Genomic DNA, 12,634 nt, shown 5'->3' with positions numbered 1-12,634 from the left:
TTAGCCATTTAGCTAAAAAACCACCAAATGTATTCATTTAGCATTTGTGTAGGGTTTCATTCCAAAATGCTATATAACAAGTTTGAATACAGTCTACATTTTGGCTAAAACCTTCCAGGTTTACTTGATATTCACTGCTCAATGAATGAATGAATGAATGAATGATTAAATTAATTAATTAATTAATCACCCTCCAAATGTCATGCTAAGGATCAAAATAGCCAGTAACTTCACTAATATTCAATTATTTTACTTTCATGTCAGCAGTTCCTTTGTCAGAGAGATTGCAATATCTTTCGAATGGAGGCTATCTCACTTTGGAGGCCTTCTGTCAGCTTTTGGGTGGGTGGGGCATACAGGCCACATTGAAGTAAATGAAATACGGGATTCAAACTTAATGTAAGGAGTAAATGCAGACAGTATCTGAGGCTGACCAAAATGCATGGAGAATAAATGAAGCAATCCTGCCCTCAAGTGTTGAGCAGAGAGACCACTGTTGGTTTGGAAGAACAACACAAGCTACGCAACACTTAAGTATATGAGTGGTGAGACCCAACCCCAAAAGTCAAATGAGGAGCAGACTGCAAAAAATCTCCATCTTAGAAATCTCCATCCCAGTCATTCAGTCTATTATTGAGTCCTCAAATAGTAATTTTCTTAAAATAAGTGAAAAAATCTGATCTGCCTGAAAATCTGCCTTAGTCTGTCTTGTTTCAAGACACTGAAACTCATTTCTAGAAACTTCCTTAAAGAAGTGAAACTGCATTGGAAACCTGTGCAGTTATCTCACCTCACTGGCAGAGACTAAATGAGACTAAATGACTTGTTAAGATGGACGTTTTTTTGAAGTGAAACGTCATTGTGCATGTGTATGTGTGTGTGTGTGTGTGTGTGTGTGTGTGTGTGTGTGTGCAAACATGCAGGCATGTACTGTGGGTATAAAAATGCTGTACATCATATAGCTGCATAGTTAATACTGTTACCATATTTCTTAATACTCTGCCACACTTTTTTTGTTGAGTAATACACCAATATTGTGACTACGGTCCTTCTTGAAGGAAACCAAGAGTAGAAAGCTCTGTGATAAAACTTTATCTTGACCTGTGTAAATACTTCATAGCCATTGCAATATATCATATGCAGCAGGATGAAACTGAAGCCGTTGTAATATACTCTTTATCAACTGTATTTATGGATACTTTTACCCTTAATATCTACCTGTTCTATGGTTTATCACATCTGTAGAAGTAAGGAGGAAAGGAGGAAAACTATTCTGTGATTTTATTGAAATTTGAGTAACTTATTAACTTTGTACAGACATAGGTGTGCTATACAACAATTCACATCTGTAAATATGTAAGCAAAAATACATTCATTATACTTGTTCTGTGGATACTAACGGCAGCAAATAAAGCAAACAAGTTATGGTCTACATGGAGATTATGGAGAATAAAAAAAAGTTTTTTTTTTCTCACTTATCTGCAGTAGTTACATGTCATATTACTGCAAGGCAAGTTGCGGCATTCTTGTGATCTGCCATACTTGATAACACAGTCATTTTAAAACAGACACCTACTGTGTTTGCCATCAAAAAATCTCAGAACAGGCATCGAGTAAAATATATCTGAGACTTACTATGCTGAAACATACTTAGGATTTACTATCATCCACAGAGCATTATCAATGGCAACCATTTTTAATAGGACAATAGAGATGAGCTGATAAGCACTTTCAAGGCATCTCATATTTTTCCATCACTGCAGTTTGTCTACATTTAGGGCACAACAACAAGCTAACGCTCGCATGCAATGACGTGTGTAACAATCCTCCCAATTAAATCCCAAGATTATTGTGAAAACACTCCATAGTATTGTTATTTTCTTTCAGGTCTGGATGAGGTAGAGAGCATCTATATCTTTGCTGACAATGAGATCATTGAATACGATGGAGAGCTGGCTGCTGACACCCTGGTTGAGTTCCTCTATGATGTAAGTAATTTATGATCTTGCCAAAGCTTTAACACCATTAGCAGCCACATTGATAGCTATTTACTACAGTATATAGGCGTACAGCCAAATAATATAGCTGTAATAGATGCGACATAGAGCAGCACAAAGTATGTCCTTGGCTGCTGATGGGTGTTGTTCAACATTTCCACACCAAAAATCATGAAAATGAGGTGACTATGGTCAATATTGGTCAAAGTAGAAGAGAAAAAAAATGTGCTTCCAGAGATAGGTTTCTCAAGGTGCTGGCGGTGTGTGCACTGCCAGTATCAACTCCAAGTCAGAAGTGAGAAGAAGGAAAGCACTACTAATCACAGTTGATCCATGACACGTTGTTTATATTATTATATTATATTATTTATGTTATCTGAATTGATTGCATGATACCTGTAAAAACAACATCCATCCTACAAGTTATTTTATCTAGTATCGAGTCTTAAGGAGTGTTCAAACTTATAGTCCGAATCAGGGGACAAGTTGGTATATATGTTGGATTTACACATTGGTTCAGTTATGTTTCACATGAGATTTCAAGATAACCATAATTTATCATAAAAAGCCACATGGGAGCTGTGACTTCACTGGTAAGAAAATTAGTGTGAGAAAGGACTTTCTTATTGAGTAATCAAACTTGGAGCATCAGCATCATCTGCGTTTTAGTATCCATTTTTATTATCAAACTCAACTGATGCACAGTGATTCCTGTAGTTGGGTCGGATCATGTTCTCACTCCAAACAAACTGCAGGCTTAGCTTGGAAATGTACCAAGACCGACCTCTGAACAAGGTGTCAGTCAGATTATTTTGTTCACACCTCAGTGCGATTGCTGTGTTCTCATGTTCCCAAACAAACTGAACTGAAGAGGAAACCACTCCAGGGTTTGAAATATTTGCTGTAAACTAACTAGGTGTGAAAACGCCCTTAAAATCACTCTGCCAATGCGGTGAGATCATTTAACTTGTTTCAAACGCAAATTAACTTTTCAAGAAATCAATCAAGTGTCATTTTTGTGACAGTAGTGATCTTTCTTATTCTGATTTGGCAGAATTTTTCACTTGTTTCAAATATGATTTTAAGGCTGAAAAATGTTTTTTTTGCAAAATGACTTGTTACGATAGACATCTTTTGCAGTGTGATTTTCACTACAATTGAATTATTCTTTAATTTCTCATATTTACTCTCAATCAATCTCCTCAGGTGATTGAGGACCCTGTGGAGATCATTGACAATGAGCGTGAGCTGAAAGGTTTCCACAACATCGACGAGGTCATCAAGCTGGTGGGCTACTTCAAGAGCGAGAAATCTCCTCGTAGGTGGAACCTCAAAATCATCAGCTTTCTGAAAACTGTCCAGTGTATTCATAAAAACAATTAATTTATTCATGTTTCTGTGCTGTATTCCTGACTGTTATCAGTTGTAAAATATTTCTACATTTTCTAAAAAGTTTTCTAAATTCCTTTTTGTCCCTCCGACCAGATTACATTGAGTATGACGATGCTGCTGAGGAGTTCCATCCCTTCATCAAATTCTTTGCCACATTCGACCCCAAGGTATAAACTAAATAAATGTGTGTGTGTGTGTGTGTGTGTGTGTGTGTGTGTGTGTATTTGTGTGTATTTGTCTGTGTGTTTATGTACAGTATATGTGTGTGCGTCCTTGGGTTCATTAAGAACATGCTTGACTATCAAGGGAGACAGAATAAATTTTGTTTAATAGTAATAATATCAGTGATTTGCACGAACACTAATTAAATGTCACAGAATTGTTTGTTAATCTGACGTCAGGAAATCACGTAGAGTGTATGTCTGTGTTTTGGTGAAACACAATCAGTCTGTTGTGAAAAATAAAATCTAATGAGTGTATGTTGTTGGTGTATTGGTCCTTTCAATGAAAAAGCAGAGCGCAAATAGTAATTCATATTTTCTATGATACTACTTATCCAAATACTGAATGGCAAATTTTTCATTTACTGTATTTTTTCATAACCATCTAATCCTACGTTCCCTCAATCTCATTTCAGATTGCCAAGAAGCTGAAGCTGAAGATGAATGAAGTTGATTTCTATGAGCCTTTCATGGAGGAGCCCGTCACCATTCCAGGAAAGCCCTACATCGAGGCTGAACTTGTTGACTACATCGAAGAGAATGACAGGTGAGAGCCAGGACATGAAAAAATAATATGGGATGAAATGTCATGGGAATATAATCAATGTAATCATATGATTTTCTGTTGTTTTCATTTTCAGGCCTACCCTGAGGAAGCTTGAGCCTCACAGCATGTATGAGATCTGGGTAAGAAGTGTGAAATTGTGAAAGTACACAAATTTCTTACTCAAGTAAAAGAGCAAATACTCATCTAAAAATAAAAGTTGAAGTACCATTTCAAATTTACTTTACTCAAGTCAAAGTATGAAAGGTCTTAAATTTACTTAAAGTATAAAAGTCAAAGTAGTCGTCTAAAAAAGTAATTTCTAATGAACTAAGCTGGTTCTCTGTTGAGCGTTTCTCTGAATCACAGATGAAAGAGTCAGCAGCTCAAATCACCAACGTTAACTCATTTTTGGTGTCGCTTTGGTGTACAAGCAGCCAATCACATTTGGAACTTGATCAGCTGCTTCCGAGATGGAAGCTGTCTGATGCAAAAAAATTAATCTGTTGATGTTTTCCCGAGAGTGAAAATGTAGTAGAGGAGAAAGTATAGATTTTTCTTTTTAAATGTAGTGAAAGTAAAAAAGTCTTAAGTGAAAGAAAAACTTGAGTAAAGTACACATACTTAAAAATCTTATTTTAGTACAGTAACATACAGTAAGGACTTTTAATTTGTTACTTCCCATCGCTGGAAATTCCTCTATAATTTTAAAAAGGCAGCCCTAAACAGCATTAATCATTGCCTGTGAAACTTGTCTTTTCAGTTAGTCAATCTAGAGAGGAGTAACGGACACCCTTGTTTCATCCCTCCCTCTTGTTTTCTCAGGAGGATGACATTGATGGAGAGCACATTGTTGCCTTTGCCGAGGAGGATGACCCAGGTAAATTTCCATGTTAAATTACTAGTAATGATGACAATGCAGATGCAAAATCAATACAGGTGAAATTACATTATATTTATGTTCTTATTACACTTATTGTAGAAATATTGCCCAAATAATGCTTAACTGGAAGTGATGCTGAAGATTTCTAACAATCTCGTTATTGTGAGATAATACCATCAGGTACCTGGCTAACCAACCTACCTGACCTTTGACCTTTCACCTAGATGGTTTTGAGTTCCTGGAAATCCTGAAGGAGGTGGCTCGTGAGAACACTAACAACCCTAACCTCAGCATCATCTGGATTGACCCTGACAATTTCCCCCTGGTATGAATATTCCCACTGAATATACCAGCTAGTCAGCATATTAAATACAACATTTTACACTTTTAATTTATATTTTTTCATCCATTTCTGACTGACTTGTCTAGCTGCATTCTGAGTGTGTTACATTATTGTATTTTACAAAATATTTTCTGCGCTTAATGCTTTTTGATGTTATTTTTTATTGATATTATGTTATGAGGTTTATTATTTTGTGTTATGCTATTTATCATTTTACTGTTACTATTTTTAATAATTTTACTTAAAGATTATTTTCTTATTGATTATAAGTGTCTTAGAATCTTGAAAAGCACTACATAAAATATTCTATCATTATTAATTTAATTATTATATAAGAATATATTGCTCTGAATGATCAAGTTCATGCATAGTTCTTATAGAAGCCTAATTCCTTCTCCTGTTCCCCCTGTCTGTGTCTGCCACTTCCAGCTGGTGCCCTACTGGGAGAAAACCTTCCATATCGACCTCTCTTCTCCCCAGATTGGTGTGGTTGATGTAGAGGATGTAAGCCCTCTTTCTCATACCCAGCATGCCTTGCAATATGCTACTTTATAAAACAGAGAACTGGTGATACTTTTCGCAGAGGCTGATGAGTCTCCCATCTGATCAAAGCTTAGGCTGTGATCACATAGGATGCTCTTTTGAACGTGCTTTACGTTAATGTGAAAATAGCCCTTGACAGGTGCACTATCACGGTGGAGGTCTTGGATAAAATGATAAAACTTTGTCTTCTCTATTCTCTCTGGGATAACATTGTTTTGTCAACAATGTTACATCAGGTTAGCTAGCTAATGCTAATTAGACAGCTTGCAAGTTCTGCTCAAACTTTGTGTTCCACAAGAATGAGCTCACGCTCCTTGTGCCCTTTGATCTCTGAGTTTCTCTGTTAGCAGCGATGCTCATAGCTTCACTTTGCATTCCAGCATGAGAACAAAGCCTCCCATCTGATCACGGCCTTACACGCCCTTTGTGTACCTAGCATTCAAGCTATGAATTGTCCAAATGCCTGCATTCTTGGAAATCGTTATGTCTTCATATTGAAGATTTCTATGAGTGTGTCTGTGTCTCCCCCTGCAGGCCGACAGCGTGTGGATGGAAATGGACGACCAGGATGACATGCCCACAGCTGATGAGCTGGAGCAGTGGATTGACGACGTGCTGTCTGGAAAGATCGACCCAGATGATGATGATGATGAAGAAGACGATGATGATGACGATGATGACGATGACGAGGATGATGATGACGATGACGAAGATGACGACGATGATGATGATGGCGATGATGATGATGATGATGACGACGATGACGACGACGACGACGATGACGATGACGATGACGATGACGATGATGAATAAATGTTCATCACCATCTTTCGGTTCACTTTGCTTTAGCCAGTAATGGCAAAAAGCACCAATTTTTTCTAACATCTTGCAGCAAACACACTTTGTGTCAGTTCCTGTTTGCTTCCTGTATGGTTTCCTCAAAGCCTTTGAGGGACAAGTAACATGGCCCGATGGGAAGCTTTTAATTTCAGTCAGGATAGGAGATTTTCAAAGAAGCAGAAGAGGATTTGTGTCTCTGTAAAAAGGAGTTGTGGTTCAAAATGTACGTGTGCTGTATGTCCTTTGTCACAGTGTTCAAATGTTTGTCTCACCTCTGGGGGGAATGTGAGTAAGGAGGCTAACTGAGTGAAACTTCCCTCACATTGTCTATCTAGCATCACAGAACAGGGATCACCCCTCTCTCCTTTCCTCCAATTTACTGTAATTCTGTTTCAGCGACATGTTTTCTACTGGATTAAGAGAAGAAACAAACGATTTATTGTACTATTTTTTAAGGAGAACAAACTTAACCTCACTGGATAGTCTTAAGATTATGAAAATCTTGGAAAGCGATTAAGATCCTGGAGTCCACACAAAAATCACAAAATAATTTGATTGTTTCTGCTCTGATATTAAAGAATAATAAGAGAAAACTATTTTAAAACAAATGATGTTGTTTGTTGTCATTTCTATATGAAACATCACTCTTTGTGTGTATGTGTGTGTGTGTGTGTGTGTGTGTGTGTGTGTGTGTGTGTGTGTGTGTGCACAGTACAGTAATTTAATAGAAAATGCTGTCAGTTGGCAGCCTGCAGGTTTATACTACTCAAATTTCAGCAAATTATACCATGAATTGTAATATTGTTAATTCGATAATTCTAATACAATGGACTGGTTAATCAATGACACCATTAACTCTCATGTCAATTTTAATAAATTAACATCACCTGGGTAAAGTAAGTAGTGTTAATTTTCATTGTTCAGGAAAAAAAAAATGTATCACTAAAATCACATCCGTAGGGAAACAAGGAAGCATCTGATTTGCTGCTGATGTGAAAAGTTCAGCCATGGCCATCTTTTTCCCACATATTTTCCAGGTCAACAAGCTCTAGAGGAAGTCAATGAATTTCAAGTGACTTGTTGCTTATGTTGTTCGCAGTGTGAACGCAGCGTGCGATTAGAGCAACTCTTACTCGATATCAAAACATAAATCAATTACTGTAAAAATTCTGCATTGATGTGTAACTTCACATTACATTTGTGACTGCTGACAATGTCAGCTATCCTGAAACCACAAGGTTTTGCCCAATGAAAGTCATTTATTACATATCAATTCAATTTACCTATCAATTAGTGAACAGCTGGCCTCATACTGCCTCCAGGAACACAGTCAGCAGCTGTGTCAAGCAGACACACACAGCCAGGATCTATGTTGGGGTGCACAGGACATTTTGGAAAATAACATCCACTGTATGCTACAGATTCCTCTTCAATATATTCTTTATTTTCACTTTGTATGACTTACTTTGTATAACTCCAAAAAATTACATATGTTCATCAATAAGGATTAGAAAACTGTGACTGAAACTAGTTCAATTAACACAGAATCTAACTCTGAAACACTAATGATATAACAATACTGGGTCAACTGCCCAGTTTTTAATTGGGAGATTAAAACTATCATAACCTGCATCTTTATCTACGGTAGGTAAATTAATAAATCAAGAACATGGAAATTATTCCTATCATACAAAGTGTCGTTCAGCTTTTGCTGACTCATTGGGTTTGTTCTTATTGTAATTAACTTTCACGACTAGGTGATGCAATTACCACCATAAGACGCAGACACAACAGCATCAGTTGGTTATGGAATTAACAAAAAGTCTCAATTAGTTACCTCTGCTGTTACATTAGCTGGGAAAGGCATTCAGCTCAAAAATGGGTTAACCTGTACTCCAAGCTAAACTACAGATATTCAATTTTATTTAACCTTAAAGTGGTCAAGTTCATAATGGCTGCCCCTGGTATAATTTGTCAGTAAACAACAGCATTTCATTATATATCATATTTTATATAGACCTATGTAACAGCTCCACTTCTGGTTAAAGCCAGAATACTTTGATATGCTTTTGCCAGCTTTCAGTGATTTTTTTTTTTTCCTAGAAAGAACTCATACATGTGCTTTTATTTTGAAAGCAAAATTGTGGAAGCTATCTGTGGCTTGTTTAATGGAGATACTATCAAACAGAATAAAAAAAATAAAATAAAATATTTTTCTCTTTTTGGGGCATTTCTTGCTTTTGGTACAGTTGAAAGTGGAGACAGACAGGAAAGAGAGAGGAATGAAATGAGACAAAGGTCTTGAACCAGATTTGAACCCAGGATGTTGCTGTTATGTGGTTTGGGCCTTAGACCACTGAGTCACCAAGACGTCCCAGAACCCTTCCCTGTTATGAACCAGGAAATGCTCTTCTGTGACGTTCTTACCTCATGACATCACGCCAACCCTGCCATGAATAACCCCCTCTGTCATTTGAATTTGTTAGCATTTTAAGTAATGAATTTGAACCAGAAATATCATAAGCTTTGTAGGGAGTATATATATAGCATAATTTCTAAAAAAAATAAATAAATAAAATAAATGATCACTATTTATTAGACCACCTATCACAGGGCGAACACAGATAGACAATCACTCACATTCATACCTATGGGAGATTTAGAGTCTCCGATCCACCTGACTTGCAATGTCTTTGGAATGTGAGAGAAAATCAGCGCACCCATGGGAAATCCACATGAACACAGGGAGAACAAACTTCACACAGAAAGGGTTGGGAATTGAACCCAGAACCTTCTTGCTTTATTTTAAAATGAAAGACAGCAGAGGTTCTTCCCACTCAGATAATTCAAGTCACAACCATACATCAGTAACATTGAATTTCTTTACTGTATTTCATCTTATTGAGAATTTCTGCATCAGCATCTCCCAGGGAACACAGTGAATGTTGGAACATTATAGTGACCCCGCAATCTAGTCTCTAGAGCTCTGACAGACTGCAGATTCTCCACTCTTCCATTTTGATCAGGCCCAATGAAACCGTTAGAGCGGTTCCCATTAGGATTAAGGCAACAGTAAGCATTCCAATAAAACTGAGCCACCCTAACACGTCCTCCAATCTGTTGATTTCCAGGAATCACACCAGTGACTACATAGGCCCGGTTGCAATTCTGCAGGATCCTAGTCAGATTGCCCTCATGCCTCATCCACTTGTTACGGTTGAAGCTGCTGTCCTGAGGGGCAGCGTTGGTCAGGGTGGAGGTGGCAAACATGGCAAGTTGAGAGTTGGTATGGGACACCGGGTAGAGGTGACCCTTGTCATAGCCGGAGCCGTCGTAGTCTCTGTTCAGAGCCTGGTGCTGACCTCGTTGGCCAAGGGGGACACTTGTCGATTGATTAATGCAAGGGATGGTTCCACCATCCAGCTGTGAACATTACAAGAAACAATGATATCAGATATAGTGTGTTTTTAAACCTTATTATACAGTGGGGTAGTTTCAGCAAACCAATCTGATTGGTTAAAGACCAGTGTTGGGCAAGTTACTTGGAAAATTTAATATATTACTCTTTACTTATAACTTCTTTAAAAAGCAATCACATTACATTAGTTATTACTCTACAGGAAAAGTAATTAGTTACATTACTCGTTACATAACTCCCCCCCCCCCCCCAAAAAAAACAAAAAAAACGTTTTATTGAAACGATGTTTTGCCTTTTTAGGTAGTAGCCAATGTAAACCGGTTCCCGCATGTCCTCAGGATACACGTGAGGAAAAAAACAAACAGGGATCTGGGGAGAAAAAAAACCTTCAAAATTTTCAAAAGAGAGAACAGAAAAGGTTGACAGGGGTTCAGGCTTAAGTAACGCAGTAACAGAGCGTTACTGGAATTAGTAGCCAAACTGTAATGTAATTACTGAATTTGAAATTGTAATCCCTTACACAACTTGTTACCGAAAAAAGTAATCACATTACTGTAACGCATTACTGAGTAACGCGTTACCACCCAACACTGTTAAAGACGTGTTCCAGCCGTGCTCACAGTTCCTTAAAACACAGGTAGCCATGCTTCAACGACTGCTATGAAGACATTTAGTTAATTTACGATCTTTCTTGTTTTCTTCTGCTTTTTACTCTCATGCATGTATACCTCTTTGAAGGAAACTTTCCAGACAGTACACCTGTATTGGTAATGTCACAGGGTAACAGCAGGACAGTCGGTGGGTAGGTCAAAGTTCAGCCCTGCACAGCCTCGCTGTTGCCAATCTGCCCCCTGCAGCCTCTCCACAGCTCAGGCTCACCAGCCTGTACAGCACACCAGCAATCACACAAGACGCACAGACAAAACAGACAAACACAGAACACAGGGACGAAGACTCTTCTCCTGTCAACCTCTTGGCAGCCAGCAGAGACAAAAAGCACTGTGGGACAGAGCGACGTTGTGCACCCACCCAACAAAATGAAGCTCATAAACACACAAGATGTAAGGCTTTTAAAGGGAAGAGCTGCCCGTCACCAACCTCCCTGCTCTAATTAAGGAATACGCTACAGGTGAGACTTCAAAGTCCTGCTGTGACAGTAACAGAGAAACCATACAGAATGCACTTTAGAGTATAGGCAAGATGACTAAGTGGAGAAGTCAGAGGGGGTTACTAACATAAATACCCTCACATCTGGGAAATGCCCATTACTACACCGCAGTTTTTTTACTGTTAGAAAATGAGAAGTTTGACTGGAAAAAATTGGGTTCCAGTGCCTTGCTCAAGAGTACACTGACAACAGTTAAGTGTGGAGCTCCTTATAGACCCTTTTCACACTTCCGGGTTCTACGCAACAGAAGTCGTCATAGCAGGGAAACTCGCAGTTTCCCTGCTATAACGCAGTAGCGGCGTTTCTGAATGAGAATAATATGTCCATGGAAGACACACCTTGATTGTTTTCATTTTTACTGTGATATCCACCAGATTTTTCAACCAAAGACATCATTCTTTTGGTGGACCAAAAGAAAGAAATTCACTATTCACTTGTAGATATTCCCAGCAGAATGAGCTGAAACAGTGACCTGCTTCTGAAGTTTGAAAGCAGCATTGATTAATGACATTTAACCATGTCTCTAGAGCAAAACTTTTGGAATCAATACACATAGTTTAACTTAACTGAAAATAATTAAACACCTAAAGTTAAGGCAACAATACCTGTGGCTCGATGTACCATCTGTCTCTTCTGACCACGCAAGGATGCTGAAACACATAAGCAGAGTACACTGGGATCCTGTTCACTGTGTCGTAGAGTGTAGCGTAGAAGTACTGTGGCCGGAGGTTCTGGTCCAGGAGACACTGACATATCTGCTGGTAGCGGTTGTTGTTTGTTAAGTCAGTGAGGATTGTTGTATGGTTACCATTCAGAAAGAACTGTTGACAGTTAGGGTTAGTAAACGAGCTCACTTCTCCTTTGGAGAGCAGAGGAAACAGTAGCAGAAAAACTATGCAGAGCATATTGTCTGAGCTTGGACAGAGAGCCGTGGTGGTAAGTGAACTGACTAAGGTTTATATATCTATCCAGTGCAGACACACAGTGCTGTATCATCTGCTGTATATTTGCATATCTGCTCACATGAATAGAATCTAAAACTTGGAAAATTGTCTCCCACTTTTTTCTCGCCTATTTACAATTATTGGTAAATGTATTATTTTCTTCATTCCATCGGCATAAGTTTCCTCCAGCTGGACTTCAGTGTTACACTTGTTCAGACTGAAAGGTTTAATAAACATAAATAAACCGATTCCCTTAACAACAATTAAGTGGCAGGACTAGTTTTTTTTTATAAATACTGTCAGAATCTGCTTTGTTGGCGTTCGTTTATGTGCTAGAAGTG

General features: G+C 38.2%; 2 protein-coding genes across 2 annotated transcripts in view; one reads left to right on the top strand and one right to left on the bottom strand.

The window, feature by feature from the left end:
• Positions 1-7,337, top strand: part of LOC139667666 (calsequestrin-1-like) — a 32,325-nt gene extending 24,988 nt beyond the window's left edge. Inside the window, exons 3-11 of the mRNA XM_071547154.1 lie at positions 1,888-1,988; positions 3,204-3,315; positions 3,483-3,556; positions 4,027-4,157; positions 4,252-4,297; positions 4,980-5,034; positions 5,262-5,362; positions 5,810-5,884; positions 6,458-7,337. Of these exons, the coding sequence (XP_071403255.1) occupies positions 1,888-1,988; positions 3,204-3,315; positions 3,483-3,556; positions 4,027-4,157; positions 4,252-4,297; positions 4,980-5,034; positions 5,262-5,362; positions 5,810-5,884; positions 6,458-6,736 (974 nt within the window). The 3' untranslated portion in view covers positions 6,737-7,337. The remainder of the gene's footprint in view (positions 1-1,887; positions 1,989-3,203; positions 3,316-3,482; positions 3,557-4,026; positions 4,158-4,251; positions 4,298-4,979; positions 5,035-5,261; positions 5,363-5,809; positions 5,885-6,457) is intronic.
• A 2,294-nt stretch (positions 7,338-9,631) lies between these two features.
• On the bottom strand, positions 9,632-12,254 carry LOC139667655 (endonuclease domain-containing 1 protein-like). Its single transcript, XM_071547143.1, has 2 exons — positions 11,955-12,254; positions 9,632-10,186 (listed from the first exon to the last, which is right to left on the bottom strand). The coding sequence occupies exons 1-2, from the start codon at positions 12,252-12,254 to the stop codon at positions 9,680-9,682; spliced, it is 807 nt and encodes a 268-aa protein (XP_071403244.1). The 3' UTR covers positions 9,632-9,679.
• Positions 12,255-12,634: the final 380 nt, after the last annotated feature.

Source organism: Centroberyx affinis, unplaced genomic scaffold (assembly GCF_046629955.1).
Source record: "Centroberyx affinis isolate AG114_WGS23_722 - 3 ecotype Tasmania unplaced genomic scaffold, CSIRO-AGI_Caff_v1 ptg000269l_1, whole genome shotgun sequence".
Taxonomy (NCBI): Eukaryota; Metazoa; Chordata; class Actinopteri; order Beryciformes; family Berycidae; genus Centroberyx; species Centroberyx affinis.
The sequence above is the reverse complement of the archived record's forward strand: the minus strand, read 5'-3'. Positions and strand labels throughout refer to the sequence as shown.

What these genes read in the sequence shown, in the direction of transcription:
- LOC139667655 (XM_071547143.1), bottom strand. Translation starts at nt 12,254, where the DNA reads ATGCTCTGCATAGTTTTTCTGCTACTGTTTCCTCTGCTCTCCAAAGGA. An exon ending in GATGGTACATCGAGCCACAG is followed by an intron (nt 10,187 to 11,954) that starts GTATTGTTGCCT and finishes TAATGTTCACAG; the next exon opens with CTGGATGGTGGAACCATCCC.